Genomic DNA, 18,247 nt, shown 5'->3' on the forward strand with positions numbered 1-18,247 from the left:
CCAAATACCTCACACACCACTGCCTATGAGGTTGGCAGCTTTAGTGCCAGCTGACAGAAGATACTATAAAAGATGTAAACCCAAAAGAGGAGGTTGGTTTGGCAGTTGTTGCTCTGGTACCTGTTCCTGCTCCTCAGCTGCCTTGCCGTTTCAGATCCAGGGTTTGTGTAGCTGCTGTAGTGTTTGTCTTTGCTGGTCACCCATCCCGTTATGGCCTCCTGATAAATTATTTTGTGTAATGATTTTTGTGTGCATTCATTGCTCTAGCTTTATGGTAGATGACACAGATTAAATGAAGCCAGACAATGCTCTCTGTTCGGGGTAATGACTTTCAACTGCAGTGTCCTTTTGTCACTGTAAATTATGGTAAGCGATGTGACGTTAGACTGTAAAGATCCAAGCTAGAAAATGGAATCGGTAGTAAGATCCCCCAAGAAAATGAATTGCATACCTGGAAATCTCTATGTGAAAATATCCATTGCGTCCCTGTGTGCACGTGAAGGGAGTGTCAGCCACAGCATGGGAGATGTGCACTCGAGACAAGCACGCACAGGGTAAACACTTGGGAAATAACACGTGCTTCTTGATGGTGCCTAGAAGATTGAAGCATTATCGGCACTTCTGTCTTAGAGTTCTTCATATTACAACGGTCTTAGTACAATTGTTTCAGGGTACAGCTCTGAAAAACAGAATCGTATCAAGTATTTCACAGGTTAGAACCAACACCTTGCACTTTGTCCAGAATAGCAATTTCAGCTTATTTTAAGTTTGGGTTGTGTTACGTTTTTGAATGTGTTGGGCTCCCCAGTTGAGATATAATCGAATTCCCTGGTAGTTTGTGGTTTAGGTTCCCACCCCAAAAATAGAATCTCGCCAGTGGTATAACAGCTGGAAATTTCAGTATTAAGTTCATATTCCAGCTTTTTGTCTTTAAAATGAAGTGAAATCAGATGGCAGGGTCTTGCTCAACCTAGACTAAAGTAACCAAAGACTGAAAATAATCTGTGCACAAATATGATGTATTTTGGAATTGTGACCATCTGTAGTAGTGTTCACCCTTGGTTTAAATAACTCTGAACATCTGAAAACAAAAGTTCTGTCAGCAATGGACTTAATATGAATTGATTTGAAATGGTATACCATAGAGGGAATAGCATTACGTTTAAAAGTAGAGGACTGCATCAAGGTATTCGTGGCTGTTCCTTTTTTCTGCCAGAGGTTTCATGTGAAGTCATAGGGTGAGCGGAAATTTTTGTGGCTGTGATTTCCCCCCCTACTTTCTCCCTTGCCCAAATATTGCAAGACTTAATATCACAAGACTGAATTAATTGATTCCCTTCATACTTGGAGAGGGAGACGAAGTCCTCCTTCAGCCTTGCTGGTGGCATACTGGTTCTCCACCGTGACAGTGGTGGCAATTTACTGCTCTTGTGGTCTAATGCCAGTCGTGGCCCTAAACTTTCTGTAGGGCACGTGCTCGCCTTGGTCTCCTGTGGTGGTTGGCTTGCTCCTTTGGGGCTTGTCGGTCCGTGCTCATTTGGTTTCAAGGAACGGATGGTCCTCACTGCCCTTGCTATCTGCATGGTTCAACTGGTGGAGCCGGCAGCAAACGCTTGCCTGCTTGCTTCCCCCACGGATGTGTCTCACTTTCCTTCCTCTGCCAAAGGTGTACTAAAAAATGCTGTCCTTAAAATGATCTGGCAGACTTTTCTTCTAGATGAGTGAGTCTTCTGAGCCATTTGTAAGGCACTGTCCTGTGCAGTATGGTATGGAATATGTGTGCAACTAGACTAAGCACAAGGCAGCGTACATCCACAGGCACACACGTGAGGTTGTGCTTGTGTACAGCGTGCCGTGCACATGCATGGGTTACAGAAAACCCACAGAGGTTGCACAACCAAGCGCTCTGAAGTTAAGAAATGCCAGAAGTGAGTGATTAGGACATAACCTGGGTAATATTTGTTCCCTTTTTCCCATGCGATGGGGTACGGCTGTTAGCTCAGTCTCCGCTCCACCGGCCCCTTGCTCTGTTGGGCACGCAGTGATGGCCGCGGCAGTGGGATGGAGTCATCCTTGCCTGTGTGGAGCAGGAGGTGCGATGGGATGGTGGTCCCTTTATGGCCTTAAAACCTCTGAATGCTTGTATCCTCTGTTCCATATGTGGCTCTGTACCTTATCTACCACATGATGTTCAAAGTGCTCTGAAGAGTGAATTACTAGATTCCTTGTGGGCTTTTCTCTGGTGCTTATCTCCGTGATGGCCAACTGCTCTGCAGATGTGGCTGAGCCCTGCTGTGAGGGAGGGTGTTTTCTCTGTGCTGGGGGCACTTAGGCCTCAGGTTGAAACATCCATGGCCTGATTATTGGTTTAGGATTATAAAATACTTTCTAATTTTTTTTTTTTTAAAGAAAAGGTTTCAGCTCTGAGCACTCATTGCTTTGGCAGATGAGGCCCCAGCGTCTCAGCCCAGGTGTTCAGAAAGACCTTGGGCTGCACAGTCAATGCGTTGGTACTCGAGAAACCTCTGGGCTTCCCTGCGTCAGGCGCCTGTGGCGTGGGCTGTCCCGTGTTGCAGTGTCACCGGTGGGACTGTCCCCTCTCCCCCCCGGCCCCAGCACCCTGTCCAACCCATAACAAATGAGGCAGGTGCCCCCTTGGTATTAATCATAATTCATAATTGGTGCTGGTGGCATTACATGTAGTGTATCTTGATTTTTTTTTTTTCCTCCTTATCTGCTTCTCATTTGTTAATAGCTACCTGAGACTGTACATTTATTCCAAAGCTGCCATTGAAGTGCATGCAAGCTCTTCAATAAGGCTCTAATTCTGAGTTTGGGGGCTCACCATCAACAGATGCAACTTATCTGGACATCTTCCTCTAAAGGAAGAGCCTTTCCAGTCCCAAGAACCAACCTTTTATAAGTGCCGTTCTCCCTGTCCAGTAGGTTTGTATCTCCTCGCCCCCCTTTAACAGTAGCTTATGGCTGCCTGTGACTTCAACGAGCATTTTATTTCAAATGTCTCTCTTTCCAGAAGGGATCACAATCACATGGGCTGAGCAGGATTTTGCCATTAGTGGGGGGTTTTCCTGTAAGTGTTCCCTAGCAGGATGCGTTTCCTCTTGCATAAGCAGGCTGAAAACCCTCCGAAGCCACAGAAATACATCTGTTGGATTCTTGAGACAGATAAATCCTTTATAAACAGGAAAATGGGCAAACTCATGGTAACTCTTGTGACACATCATGATGGGAGATCAGAAAGAAATGGAATGAAAAGTATCACTGTGCAAGCACGGCTGACGGCATCCTGCATTTCTAAGGTCCTTTTAAATGCTGACACAAAGGCCAGTGGCTGAGCTGTTCGGCGAGCACAGACAGCGGGAGATGAAGTTAAATGTCTGGTAAAATTCAGCTGGAAGTCACTTGACATTTGGGGGGTGGGGGGGGGTGGGAGAGTTTTGAGGGCTCTTTCCGATGTCCCCACCAGGACGTGTAAGATGCCGTGTGTCACGGAGCGGGATCCAGGAGATCAGTGCAGTCGTAGATCTGTCAGCACTTCTATTGTAGTGGTCTTTGCAGGGTGTCTAACGCTTCTGTTTTAATTTTGCTGAGGACTGTAACTCTGGCAAAATTTAAACTCCTTTCAACTCCCAGTCGTGAGGCTTTAAATCCTCCAAATTTGTACTTTACCAAAAAAAAAAAAAAAAGAAAATATTTCCTGTCTAGCAAGTGTATGGAGATTGTTCCAGCTCCTTAGCTAAGATTTAACAGCACAGACAATGATCTAATTAGACTTCCTTTTTCAAAACTCTTGCTCCAAGTCCACTTCCTAAGAGTAAATCCCTAGCACAGCCCCACTAGCCATGGATGTGCTTTCTTGCCCACTCCGGGTATTTCCAAAGTCACTTCCCAAGGGTCCCAGGTCCTATTTTTGCATGTGTGACAGAGGCTGAATCGGTCTTTCCTTATGGTGAATCATCTCAGATCTCAGCGTCTCACCTGATAATCCTACCAGTGGCCAACCGGGAGCTCCTGCCTGCAGCCTGCCTGCAGCCTGCCTGCACATGGCCCTGCTGAGAGAACCTGTGGCAACCAAATTCAGCTGTGGTTTTCTTGCAGATGGTGGAGGAGGGGATCCTTTGCAGTGCAGTATTGAGAAACAAATGAGGATACTAAATGCTCTTCACGTTTTAACAAGAGGCTGGGGTTAGGGAGAAGATGACTTTTTTTGGTGCTCAGGATCAAGCTAACCCCATTTTGTTTTTCACCTGCTCGCTTTCTGTGGTGTGCTGAAAGATCCACAGTCACTGCTCTTTATAACTACAGCCTGCACATTTTCTTCCCCCCCCCCACCTCCCCTTCTCTTTGGAGAGCAGCCAGATCAAAATGGCTGTGATCCAACGCCAAGAATCCCTCCCTTTGCTATGGAAATGAGGACTTGGAGGCTGCTCACCATGTGTTCATCAGAGAGTTCCTGCTAAGGATGATGAGCCGTGGGTGGGGAAGAGGGCAGCGAAGGTGTGCTCGAACAAATCCGTTTGGAACAAATAAGGATATTTTTGGATACAGCTGCCTCTTTGCATTTTTTAAAAGTCATTTATAGAAAACCAAAAAATTACCCTTTCCATCAAATGGTAAAAATGAGGGAAATAAAGTAGTAGAATTTCACCATAGGATAAAGGGTGTTTCTCTTCATTAGAGTGGAAGGGGTGGCAGACCTCCCAGTATCTGATATTTCAGATAAGCATATTTTTGTGGTGTTCTGGTATTGATCAAGCGAAGGAAAGATATAATTATCCAAGCTATACAAATAATCCTTCTTCTTAGCTATCGTATCCACATTCCCAGCATTAAAGCGGACAAATTGCAAAACCCCTGGGTATACGATACATCGACACAGGGCAATTTGCTGCGTGTTAACTTCGCAAGGCAAGTTTAAGCCTTCGCTTTACTTTCTTCTCAACCATCAGATTTTAATCTTGATGCACAGTAGGATGGGAACACTGCCAGTGGGTGAACAGTCATGAAAATTGACTGCACACAAAGCAGGGTACTTTTCCCTTCTCCTAGACGAGTTACGCACCCCAGGCACAGGAGTGAGTAGGGTTTTGCTGCAAAAAAGACCTGCGAGGTGTGTTTTCAGAAGGGAAAGGGCTGAGCTGTTTGCACGCTTCCTGCGGTATTGCAGCACGTTGGGCTTTGCAAGAACATCCCCGCTTCTTCAGGGTGACCTGGTGTCACCTCGCGTGCCAGCGAGGGACGGAGGAGGAAGGGGTGACGCCGCTCTCGCGCGGTGCTGGCTACAGGACTTGGCAGAATCGAAGCCATGGATGCCAAAGTCCGGGCGGCAGAGTCCTGCCTGCTGTGCAGCACCCAAACGGCTTACGGCTGGGAGGAGCCCTCTCGGATTGAAATGTCTGACAGGTCTCTGAATGAGTCTACGCAATAAATTAGTAACTGGGTGTGGAACTGCATTTTTTAATGATTTATCTTAAATTGGGCCTCGGGCAGCTTGATAGTGCAGCGTGTTTCTTGTCTTTGGGAGATCTTTGCGTTGAAATTCACCTTTTACTTTGTGCGTGATTCAGCGGGGCTGGGGCTCGGCTGGGATCGTGCTCTGAATCCACCCAGGGAACAGGGCTGGTACCCCTGGATGGAGCCGTGCCCTGCCTCACCCACTCACCCACCCACCCTGCCCGCAGGGGACGGCCACGCGTGCATCCCTGGGGAGCCTGCCCGGCCGCCTGCGCTGGCAGCGCTCCACCTCGAGGCACGACGTACCATCTGCTTTGGCACTGTTTCTCCCATCCATTTTGGATAAATTAATCTCTTCCTTTGCCTGAAAACAAAACAAAAACTGGCATCGCACTGTGAGAGGAGCACTTGTATTTTTTTTTTTTTTTCCCCCCCCAAACTGGGTGCACTTCACTGTCCCATGTGCATAATGCTTTGCTCCCAATATTTCATAGTCCCATTGCATGAAAGGTACTGTCTGCCCTACGGCTTCAGCTGCTCCATCCCGTTGTAGAGCTGAACGTGAACTCTCAGGGTGTTGCTGTGCATTATGAGCATAAAAAGAAACTGGTGTCCGGGTTTTGCACCCTTACCTGCTGGCTGGAGCTGGAGAGCAGCTCCTGGTTTATGACTTCCCGTTGCACTTCGGTGTCACTGGGTGTGTCCGGCGTGGAACAGGCCTTTTATTTGTGCTGTAAGTGAAATAGTTGGCAGAAAGTATATTGTGCAATTCTGTTAGTTGATGTGAAGTACAGAGGAAGCCTGAGTTCATCTATGATAGTAATCATTAATAATTTATATATAGCTTTTTTCATGTGGATAATCTTGAGCACCCCAATCATTCACAAAGTTTTGCATTGAAAAACTACACCTGTTTTTCACAGGTGTATACCCCTCTAATACAATGAGTTCTTAATAAAACGGTGTTTGTGGCCCTTCTGTGGCTTTGAAATGACCAAGTTAATTGGGGAGATTTAACAGGACATCAGTCTAGAAATGGTACCATGAGAAACGCTGCAGGGAAGACCCACCTACTCGCCATGGCTGGAAATAAATGCAGAGCCCTTCACGCCTGTGTCACCAGCTCGTAGAGTTCAGGTCATCGGTGCCTGAAAGCCATTGCCAGCTGCTTGGCCTGCGTGAAAGAGGTCGGTGGCCTCCACCCCACACCTGGGGACGAATGTCCCCGTCGCAAAAAAACGACCCCACAATCGGTGCGTTTATTATCTGCGTCTGCAGAGAAGCTGGCTTTTCCCCGAAGGGTAACTCGCTGCCTGGGCTGCGACCCTCCGTCTGGGTTTCGCTCTTCTGATGGCACTTCCACCACGGCTGCAGCCGCCCGGGCTGGAGGTGGAGCGGCTGTGGAGACGGCCAGTGCCAGTTCCCAAATGCTTCAGTTGGACATGGTCTGGGGAGTTCGACATGGTCTGGCGCGAGCTTGTGGAAAACAAATACTCTGATTATATTTTCTTATCTATGCGGGAACCAGAGCATTTCACGCGATATCTGTCTGTTATGTTAATTGTAACATTTTGCTCCTCTTCAAACTTACTACGTGACTGCTTATTTCTCGGCTCTGATGAGTGCTTTCCTCTAGTTATTCAGCTTTTTGTTGCTGTTAATTTATTTTTTTTTTTTTTTAACCTCCGAGACTACAAAACAGCGATCATTCTGAAGTCTCTTTTTCGCTACGCTTTCATGCAAAGCCTTTGCAGTTAGAGACAGGCGTAGAACCTTTTATCACTTCTGCTGCAGACAGGCTGTGCAGAGGGAGACGTGCTGGAGCCGCGCTCGGAGTCTCTCACTTGCGAGCTTCAGGCTGGTGGGTCTGGAGCAAGAAGCTCCGTCAAGCTGAGCAGTTTTTCCCAGCCTCTGCATGTGCTTGGGGACCTACTGGGAGGCAAGATAAGAGGTGGACCCTGCTTATTTTTATTTTTTTTATTTTTTAATTTTTTTTTTTTTGCTTTCCCTAGAGACTGGGGCAGAAATATTTTTCTCATATGTAAAAGCAAGATGCTATATGGAGGCTCCTCGTTCTCCTGCAAGCCCTGATTGAGGGAGAAAAATCTCGTACGATGGGAAAAGTCCTTCCCAGCTGCGAGGGCTCCGTAGGTTGCATACATGGAGGGCAATACAGCCACTCGCTTCCAGGGTTGGTGTTCGCATGCGGTGTTGTGCCCATGTATTCTTCCAGGGCTCGGGTGCTGGAATTTTCCATGCCAGTGCCTTTCCCTCTATTCTAACTCAAGCCTTCTTGAAAATTATTTTTCTCAAGAGAAGCTCTACAGGCACACTAAGTTAATTTGAGTCATTAGCTTGTTTCCATTACTCCTATCTGTCTAGGAAACTAATTTTATTATTTTTTTAGTGAGATTTTGGAGTTAGAAGAAAGAAATGGAAGCTAGTGAACATGTGGAACCACTTGACAGGAACACCGGATTTTGAGAGCTTGCATTTTTATTTACATCTTCTGGACCCTGTCTGACTTGAAAGTAAACAAGTTCAATCTGAGACCAGATTTATCCCTGAAAATATGTGGAGACTTGTCTAAAAGCTGCTTTTAGGATTAGGAACTTCCTTTACTGCAATAAGAGAATATATTTACAATGGGAAAACTGATGCTTAACCGGCAAATTCTTTCTGTAGAACACCCTGGGAAGTGCAGTTCAGTTGTGTGTGGTGCAAGACAGCCTGAAACTTTATTTAAAAAAAAAAAAAAAAAAAAAAAAGGCAAAACTGGCTGGGAACTTCACAGGTCTAAAGCAAGGCGCAGGAATAGCGAGTGAAACTGTATTTCTGTGTTGCTGGAAGCTGGGTGATGGTGCAGATGAGAGGGTCCTGCGGAGGTCCTTGGCTGGCGTCTTCTGGGCAAGCAGGAGGTCCCTGCACCTGTAACTGATCTCCTTCTTTTGACGTTCCTCTTCTCTGCAGACACAATGAGGCGAGTGGTACGACAGAGCAAATTTCGGCACGTGTTTGGCCAAGCGGTGAAAAACGATCAGTGTTACGACGACATCCGCGTCTCCCGCGTTACTTGGGATAGCTCCTTTTGTGCAGTAAACCCCCGATTTGTTGCAATAATTGTAGATGCTAGCGGTGGCGGAGCGTTCCTGGTGCTGCCTTTGCACAAGGTAAGTGCTTTTTGAAAGTTTCTCGCTATTACATGCTCAGCTTCGTTGTCATTTCAGCACTTGTTTATGAATAACATTAAGGCTGCGAAGTCTCTGCTGTGTTGTGACAAATGCTGCTCAGTAGTGCCATGTAAGAATCCATTTAATGTCTCTGTAATCAGGCTGATGCTTCCTGTACATTAAACACAGTAAATAAGCACTTTGCTTGACTAATCCGAGCCAGTTCTTTATGGCAGAAGTTCCTACGTAGAATCATACTCCTAATGAAGCCTCTTTATTTATGATAGCAGTGGTCAGGTTTTTCCACTGTCAGGGATTCAGCAAGTGTCACTTAATTCAGGAATGCACCTGAAGCTAATTACTCCTTGCAGCCCCGTATCAGATGGCTGCAAAGGACTGAGCTGGTTCCAAGTAAGGCGTTTCCATAGGCCCCGTGGCCCTGGCATCTGAGCTGGTCTAGGCTGCTGCTAGCCCCTTCAGTTACTCTTTTTCTGTGCGGTGTAAGACAAGAATAATCTTGGTAAGAAAACAGCTCCTCCAAGTACGTTGCAGCTGTCCTGCAGTTCTCCCAGGTCACAAGGCTGTGCCTAGGCTTTATTATACTTCAGTTATCCCCTATAGTACCTGACATACCAAGGAGAGGGGCTTCATCTGATCTTGGGCAGGGAAACACCCCTTACGTTCTCTACTGTGCGAAATGCTGGTGAGTCTCCAATAAATAATCTTTCGGTGAGCCCGTATATACTCTCTACTTCTTTCTCTTATACTTCGAATTTGTTTGTGGAACCCCAGGGGCGTGCTTTGCAAAACGCACAGAAGAGTTAGGTTCCTGTCCATCAGCCAGAATGGCCGGATCAGAGATTTGGAGGGAGGCTGAAAAGATGGGTACAGAAGCCTTGCTGGCAGTCTCTTACAGTGCTGTGGTATAAAGCACACAAATGAGCAGGAGCAGTGTCTCAGACTGAAATAAATTCCTATTGCCCTCTGATACTGCACGGAAAAATCGCAGAGCATCTTTCTTCCACCCGTGTTGGAGAGCGGTGCTCTCATCTCCCTTTCTGATGCTCAACCGGCAAATTCTTGTGACGAAAAGTCTTTTTCTGTAACATTAATTATTTTCTTTGTGACCCTCAAGCTTCTCTTAACTATACACTTAAAACGTCCTCAGTCTGTCATCAGCCCTGTCCTTTTTTTCCTAGCTCCGTTTGCAGATCTGCCCTGTTTATATATAGAAATAGTGACCAGAATTGAATATAGCATCCCACGTGGCGAGTGCATTACAGGAACAGAGGCAGCGAGTTCTCACTTATGCCTCGGTTGCGCTAAGCGCAGCAAGCCAAACCCCTAGCCTCCTTAAATAGCTCTCCATTTTGCTCATCTTATTAACAGCCCTTCTTTGCAAGTATTCTGGTTGGCGCGCATCTTGGGGCCACGTGTCCTGCTCTTGCCCAAGCCACGCACGATGGCACAGATCTCGATTAGAAATTCCTTGCTCAACAACAGCAGGCGGTTGCGCTCGTGTTGCATCACAACACAAACGCTGATGGCAGAGGACGTGCACCCCCCTTTTTCTCTTACTGCCCAATGTTTTCTCAGTCCGTGGCAGAAATTCCTGCTAATCCTGAGCGATGTAGCCTTTTGCATTGTTAACTGCCATCTTGTGCTTGTTTGGTTTTTACATTTATTCAGTCAGTCCTCCTGCCCTCCTCTGTATTTGTCGTTGCCTTTGTGCCCTCAGCGATGTTCCTGCCTTGTCTTATACAGCTGCTTTATATTCACATATGACAAAGTTTCAAGCAAAGCTGGAGGAACTCTGTTCCTAACCCCCCCCAGCCTGACACGTTCTTTTGCAATGCAACACGTTGCTGGCTTTGCTCTAACCAGTTCCTATGTTCCTCATTTATTTTTATAGCCTCAGCTGATGAAAAGTGTTCCTTCAGTTCCCTCAACACCCTAACACTTTGGCTTCTCTTTGAGCCAGTTCAGCAGAGGTGTTCATTGAGTCCCCACAGCAAGATCCTCGCTGTTATATTGGGGGGGGGGGGTGGGGTGGGGTCAATTTTAAACTCTGCTTTTGGTATGATTTTAAAATTGAGCCCTAAGAATACACTTGCTGCATTTCAGAGCCTTCAGGAGGCTGCAGGGACAATGGCCCTCCTGTAACTTAATTGCATCGCGTCCGCTCAGATCCAGGGCTGTGCGGGTCACTCTGAATTACTTTTAATGTGGCTTGCCCTTCTGCGAGGGGTGAGCCGGGCCTGCGCTTCAAAGGGCCTGTGTCATCACAGAAAGGGCGGGTTTACCCATGTTAAATGGCTTTTTCCTTTCCAAGTTCCAGCAATGCCGTGTTGGTTTTGTTGTGGCGGGGGCTTTTTGCTGCCAGGCGGGCGGCTGCCGGCTCCCCCACCCCCCCCCCCCCGCCATGGGCAGCGCCCGCGGGCCGGGGGGGGGGGCGTGGGGCGGGGCGAGGGCCCCGGGACCCCGCCCGGAGCACCCATGGGCGGGGAGGCGGCGGCCGGGCTGCCCCGCCCCGCCTCGCCCCGCCCCGCCGCGCGCGCGCACCCGCTCCCGCCGCAGCGGCACTGCGGCGGCCGCGGCTTTTTACCTTATATGGTCATGGCAGCGCTCGGGGCCGCCGGCTGCCGCCGCGCTGATTGGCGGGGGCGCGGCGCGGCAAGTGCGCGGCCCTTAACCCCTGCGCCGCCGCGGCCCCGCCGCGCCCCTCGCCCTGCCCGCGGCCGTGCGCCGCGCCCCGCCGCTCCTCCGGCCCCGGCCTTGGCCCCGGCCCCGGCCCCGCGGGGCGGTGGTGAGGGTCCCTCCGGCAGCCCCCGGGTGGAGGCGTGCGGAGACCCGGGGGGCTGCGTCCTCCCTCCATCCCCCGGGGCTCCCCGCAGAACCCGGTGCGAAGCAGCAGCAGCCGGGGCTGGTGCAGCTGAGCCGGGTTTGCTGGCTGTGGAAATGCTTTTGTCTGAACTTCCTGTTTTCTTGCATGCACATGTGCAGGGTCTTTGCCAGGAACTCGCCATTCCCGTGCTCCAGCAAGAGCCACGGCCACTGTCTGAGTTGCTGAAAATTGCAGTTCGCACAGGTTGGTTGGTCTGCAGAGAGATGGCCTCCGTTGGAAGGAACCACGTACTTTTAAAAAGCTGTAATTTATATCAATTAATGCTGTGCAGGTGATAAGAGTCAAGCTAATCAGCAGGGAGAAACACACCAGGGAAAAACACTGAAAACTTGCCTGCTTATTCTGGACTATGGGTGACTGATACTGAGCAAAGTGTTAGTATAGAATATCGCCGTTAAACTGGAAGCTTGCAGGCTTTTGGAGTTGATTTTCTTTGAGCCTTATCCCAGGCAAAACGGTGGGTGCACAGGGAAGGAACCCCAGGATAAAACTCTTCAATCAAGCGGTGCGTGCCTCAGCCTTTGCTTGCTGGTGGGCATGTGCGGCTAGATTAGGTGGAGATCACCCCCACCGTGGTGGGTAGTCACCGTTGTTAGGGAACGAAGGAAGAGTCAGGCAGGTAAGGGAAGAAGCGATTCTCCTGCTCGCATCCCCCGGGGATCTCCGGTACGAGCGGGCCGGGTGTGCGCAGCTGCCTCGGTGGCTCTCGCTGCGCAGCTCAGCTGCAGGTCGGGCGCTTTCACAACAGCGTTGTGCGAGGGCCCGGAGCCGGTCGTTCTGCCTTGCCCCTGCAGCCCTCCCGTCCTCAGCCCGGACGGGGTGGGTTGCTTGGTGTTCAGGTGGTGGGCTTGTCGTCTTCGCTTCCGCGCGTCGTTCCCGGCAGAATGAACTCGGGACTGCAGGTTATCTCCCGGGATGCTGTTGGGAAGGGCTGTCCCCCTCGCTGTGCGCTGTTCGGTGTGCTCGTCTCCCTTTGGATGACGATTGAAACAGCAGGGCAGAGATCTCCCTGCCTCTGCTGTCAAAGGAGAGGGGTTGCGTGGGATGTACTCGCCCAACTCGATAGGTGATCCCTGTTTGACGGCCCAGATGAAAATTTTGTGCGTTTCTCGATGTGCTGGGGAAAGTGACTTGCAAATACCTGGGTTTAGTGCACGGTTCTGGTGCTGGGTCTACATTACAGTAGAACTGGGTACAATTATTTTTTTTTCCCTCCTCGAAAAAATCTTTGCAGTTTGTATCTGCAAAGAAAAAAGCTGCTGCAAATGGTTCCTTTTTGTTTCAGTTCAGCTAGAAAGATGCCTTCAGCTGAAAGTCATGTTATGTAAGGCCTTTAGAAGAGGCTTATTCAGTCTCCTTTGGATATACCTTTTATTAGATTTTCCATTTGTGTGCCTGACTTCTTATTGCACTCCCTTTACATAGGCAGCGTTCCTACAGAAGCTGTGATCAGATGGGTGCCCTGAGAGGCAATTAGCGTGTGGGTGGGTGAGTACACACCTCAGGAATGATCTTCTTGAAGGAATATGTTGTTCTGCAAGTGACATGCCTTCATGTTCAACCATGGCATATGTAAGTTGTTAATCAGCTGTTCCAGATTCTCATTCCCCCAGGAGGGACTGAAAAAAAAAAATCATCCTTTTCTGATTTGTGTGTAAAATAAAATCGGGAGGTACTGTTGTGATGGGTTCATTGAGCCCTTCCAGCAATTTTAGGTGGAGTGTGGATGGAAAGATACGAATTAAAATGAGTTACTGTGGTCTTGACTTCGGCTGCCATGGAGCCCCTGTCAGTACTGGTGCTGTAGGTCTTTTTCCTAGCAAAGTCCCTGTGAGAGAAGCTTGCAAGATTGAAGACTATGAAGGGATATTTCCCCCTAAATTTTGGTCAGACTTCCCATACAGCTCCAAGTAGTTTTGAACGTTGGGTGGAAGAGATTAAAAATTGAAGACATCTCTGCAATAACTGAATAAAAACCCAAGGTATTGGTGTTTTTTAAAGATCTAAGTTATCTTGTGACCAGTGGAACTGCTAAAACCTGGTTTCTTGGAGATTTTTCCTGCATCCACTCTGCATAGAGTGAATGTTCCCCAGCTCCTGTACACATCCTTTCTCTCTTGGCCCATCAGGACGTGGCCACCTCCCTTGAGTGCCTCACTAGCCCAACTGGGGTGCCTGTGCCGCTCAGGAGGGACATGGGCTTGAGTTAGAACTGCACCTTCCCTCGCGGGGCACTAATCTGGATTTCTTTCTTTTATTTCACCTTGGATTTTTCTCTAAAGTGGATTTAAAAAAAAAAGTTTATATTTATCACTGTCAGTTTGATTCCGATGGATCAGCAGGTTCTCGTGTAGTAGAGAAGAGAGGGCAGGCAGTGTGGCTAATCTCATTTCTCTAGGAAAGCAGCAGCAAATACTGTCCCCTGTCTTACGGGCAACCAGTGATTTGTACAAATATTGCTGCAGTTTTAAGGCCCTGTCCCATAATGAAAATGGAAGTTACGCTTGATAGTTTTGTCTGCAAGCAGGTACGAAAGATTCTTGCGCTTGGAGAGGGCTACACATGCTCCACATCTGCCTTCCTGTCTGTATGCAGTGGTTAAAATGGAGTGTAAGGAGTGGAGGAAGTCCTCAAAAGTTGTGTATTTGTCCAATATTCAAATGAAAAATAACATTACTCTACCAGCAGCATGAATTTCTGAGGAGTTGTCTCCATGGCATAATGTCACTGGTTTATGTAGGATACAAATGTATGTATGCAAACCATACATATAAGCACACTTCCAGCATGGCTGCAAGTGGGCCTGAAATAGAGGATAAAATCCTGGTTTAGCTGCTTAAAACTTCCAACTAAACTGAAATTTTGGAAGTCCAGCGACAAAATGAGTTCAACAGAAATGGTTGGAATAGAATGGCTTCTTCCCTGGGATCCGTCCAGACTTTCTTCTGTTTCCTCCTTCCCCGTCTGCATTTTTACTGGTCCCAGTTTGTTTCACCGTGGCTGATGCTGGAGTCCCAGGTCGTCTGTTGCCAGCTCTCGGGGATGAGCGTGTTTGGGTGACACGAGGCTGTTGTTCCCTGCGGATCCTTTCTGGGCGCTGCCTCCTTGCTCTGCCCTCTCTGGATGGGTGCTCATCTCCACCGCCCCCTGAACCGCAGCGGGGTTTTACCGCTTTATCCCAGAACCCTAAACTTTTAGGACACCGATTAGTTTTCCTTCCGTTGGAAAGGCAGTACGCCTATTTTACTAACAGGGGAATTAACTGCTTTTGAAATCATACTTTAGGGATGGAACAAAAGAGTGAGTCTGTATTGTGTTAATTGTAATGTAATTTCTGGGCAACAGGTCTCTTTGTTTTGAATCTCTACATCTTCTGCCCGAGGGGCTTCCTCAGCTAAAAGTTAGCTGAGGCTGAAATTTAATTTTGAAATGTGTTTAGAGCATTCCTCTAGAAACTGGGACATACATTAGCTGAAATGCTGGAGCCATGCTGCGCGCCCAGCTCTGAGTGATAGGAGTTAGCAGTTTGGGTTGGGTTTGGGGGGATTGTTTGTGTTGGTTTTTTTCCTTTTTTAAAGCCAGCATGCGGATAGCTGATTGGCGCAACTAATTCTGTGAAGGATTCTGCAAACAAACATACCCTTTTCCAGTGTAAAGCATCTTGCGGGTGCAACCAGCTCTTAACCTCTCCATTGCCCGGTCAGCTGCAAGCACCCGCTGCAAACCATGAAGTCCCCCAGCTGCTGCAGCTCCTCTCCCAGGGGCATGAAACAAACCTCGCCGTTGCTGCCTGCTCACCCAGCTGCCCACAGGCCTGAAACCCTCCACGCTGCGCTTTGAGCGGTGATGCCAAATCTGCTGGGGCCGTGCGGTGCCGTGGTTTTTAAAGCCCTGCTCTCGCTGCTCAGGCAGGGTTGGCTTTGTGCAGGATTCCCGTCTGTCACCGCGTTTTTCTTCCCTCCTCTTTGTGCATCCATTTAGGTCTGGGCACTCCGGAACGAGGACCCTTGTCTCTGTTCTGTAGCAGCCTGTAATGTCTACTGTAATGTCACAGCCCTGCAGCTGTCAAGGTGATAAAACGAGACCAGGAGCACTGCTGAGGAATTTTTGGAGGGCACAAGCAATGTTTATAGTGGTCTGGTTTGAAAGCAGTATGTAGTTATGAATGCCTTAATGTCATGCAATAAGAGACGTTACAGTAGACCTCTTGAGAGTAACGCTTTTCATAATCTTCCAAATTAGTTATGGATGCCTTGATTGGTTTGCTGGGTGACTAATGTCTGTTTGTCATGGTCGTGAGAGAGCAATGCACTTTCATTACATCCCACTGCAGTACTTTCTCCCCGCTCCCTCCTGCATGACCAGCTGCTGCAACCAGAGGTGGAGGCTCGGTGGCCGGAGCACGTTAAACTTCACTTGAGTGGAGTTTGTGAAACTTGAGTTTGTTGTAAGGAAAAGAGACAATTTAGCTAAGAAAAAAAGGAATATCCTCTCTAACAGAGAAAAGATACTAGTCGGTTTGTATTTCAAACTTTGCAGTTGTGACCTGATTTCCTTCCTCAAACTTCTGCAAAGTAAGGGTGGGGGAATTGCTTTTGCTTGTGCAACTTGATGCCACTTCCCTATTTTAAATGGCGATCTTAATGAGCGCAGCCATGGGTTGGGGGAAGCAGCTGTTCTCCGTGATATTTTTTCCGTAATCCATGAGCTGTCTCCTGCAACCAATTGCCCTTTTCTGGCAGAGAAGTGATCGTAAGACAGTCAAATTAATTCATAAAACTACTGCTTTTAGGAGCAGTTTTCCTGTGCTGCTTCTGGATTTAATAACAATTGTTTTTCTTCTCACCTGTCAGTTTTTTCTGATCTGGGATACATGAAAGCACTAAATGAATTAATTTGGTAAGGTCAGCTTACCACCTGTTGAAGGACCTGAATATTGAGTGTGCTTCTAGTCAACGCTATCCAGCATATTAATACTAATCCTCAAATTCATCTCTTGGGCTAACTTTTTATAAAATACAACTCTGAGTTTCAAAAGTCGTTACTGTGATGCGTTGCTCAACCAGAGTCGTAATGGATTATGAGAAGGATTTAATTTCTTGAAGTCATACCAAGTTAATTTTAAGCTGTGTATCAGCACTTGAGATTTATTTTAAATCCTTAACTAATTAAAAGATTATTTAAAAAATAAGTAAATAAATCCCCAAACCTGGGAGCATTATGGTAACATGAAAACGCACCCATTTGGCGGCAAAGTTGCAAACCTCGTGGTGTTCTTGCGGCAGAGGCGGCATCTCTTGTAAAAGGAATTGTGTTTAGAAACATTGAATTTGGTAATTTTACAGGCTGGTGGGGTTTTTTTAATACCCTACTGCAGGCTTCCTGGTCTTTCCCTTTTGGCAAAGCCCCCCAAATACTGTTTTTAAGCTCTTCTGTGCACAGCTAATCCTGCATGATGCCAGGAATAGGGGTCCCCCCCTCCAGAGGGGAACACTGCTGGGAGGAGGAAGCCTGCGGTGTAGCCTACACGGACGGTATTTACAGAACTGGCTTAGAGAGGTGGTAAAGTAGCACGTCGGAGTCAAAAACTGCTCATTTCTTACCCCGCTGGGTGCTTGAGGGGAAGGTGTGCTGGGTCAGACCCTGGGGTGGGGACCTGACTTACTGTCCCTTGACAGCCCCTCGATCCCCTTTGAAGGGTCATGCTTTCTAATAAAAAGTGGGGGTTTTTTTAAAGTGGAGCAGATTAAGTGCATTTAGAAGCGTTGCCAAAGGAGAGCTCTTGCTTTTTGTTACGTTTTCAGGAAAGCACCATGGTTTCCTGTGCGCTGTGAAGATGGTTTTGTGTTTCTGACCACAAGTCAGTAGCTTCTCTGAAAGTGGTTGGACTTCTGCTAGCCGAACTGCAGCTTGCTTTTGGCCAGTAAGCCCTTCTGTCCATTTGCAACCTTACTTATTCTCATTTTCCTGTTCTGACACTATTCTTTGTGGACCCTGGTGAGCAGCTGAGCTGGTCCTCTAGTGCAGTGGTGCCATGCCCAAGTGTAAAGGTTGGTGCGGCTGGGCTTTGCGTCTCCCCAGGCGTTGTCTTCCTCTGCCACACCCTGGGGAGCTGTTGTGTTTGCAGGCGGCGTGACATCTCCTTCTCTTGTTTGTGCTCTGCTTGCTCCGTTTTGTACGTTTTTGTGAATAAACATACTTGAGGGTGCTTGAAGTTACTGCGTCTCCCAGACTGCTGCTGAATAACATCTGCCTGCTCCCTTGTTAGGAATTTTTTTTCATGTGTCACTGTCCACATCCAGGCAGGAAAGGGGTGTGCTTTACAAATGATGCAGATAAGCTGCTGTTCACCTGTAACATGGTGCAAAGATATTTCTGCTCAATTTGGTTTAACTTCCCCTTTGTGCATCTGCAGTTTCTTCTTGATCCAGATGGCTCTGGCCCGAGAAACGTTTGCCGTCTTTGTCCAAAACAGCCACACCGGTGCATCCATCTCGGGTTCCTCAGCTTGGTGACGAGACTGAGCTTTACTCTGGCTTGGTGACGAGACTGAGCTTTACTCTGGCTTGGTGACGAGACTGAGCTTTACTCTGGCTTGGTGACGAGACTGAGCTTTACTCTGGCTTGGTGACGAGACTGAGCTTTACTCTAGCTTGCTGCTTCGCCTGCCGAGGGAAGGGGACTTGCTCCCCCGTGG

The 18,247-nt window shown here is 48.0% G+C and overlaps 1 protein-coding gene across 1 annotated transcript in view; it reads left to right on the forward strand.

Annotated features, from left to right (window-relative positions):
* The window catches only part of CORO1C (coronin 1C), a 45,233-nt gene that overhangs the window by 9,591 nt on the left and 17,395 nt on the right, over nt 1-18,247 (forward strand). Inside the window, exon 2 of the mRNA XM_075516433.1 lies at nt 8,446-8,645. Within this exon, the coding sequence (XP_075372548.1) occupies nt 8,451-8,645 (195 nt within the window). The 5' untranslated portion in view covers nt 8,446-8,450. The remainder of the gene's footprint in view (nt 1-8,445; nt 8,646-18,247) is intronic.

Source organism: Mycteria americana, chromosome 13 (assembly GCF_035582795.1).
Source record: "Mycteria americana isolate JAX WOST 10 ecotype Jacksonville Zoo and Gardens chromosome 13, USCA_MyAme_1.0, whole genome shotgun sequence".
Taxonomy (NCBI): domain Eukaryota; kingdom Metazoa; phylum Chordata; class Aves; order Ciconiiformes; family Ciconiidae; genus Mycteria; species Mycteria americana.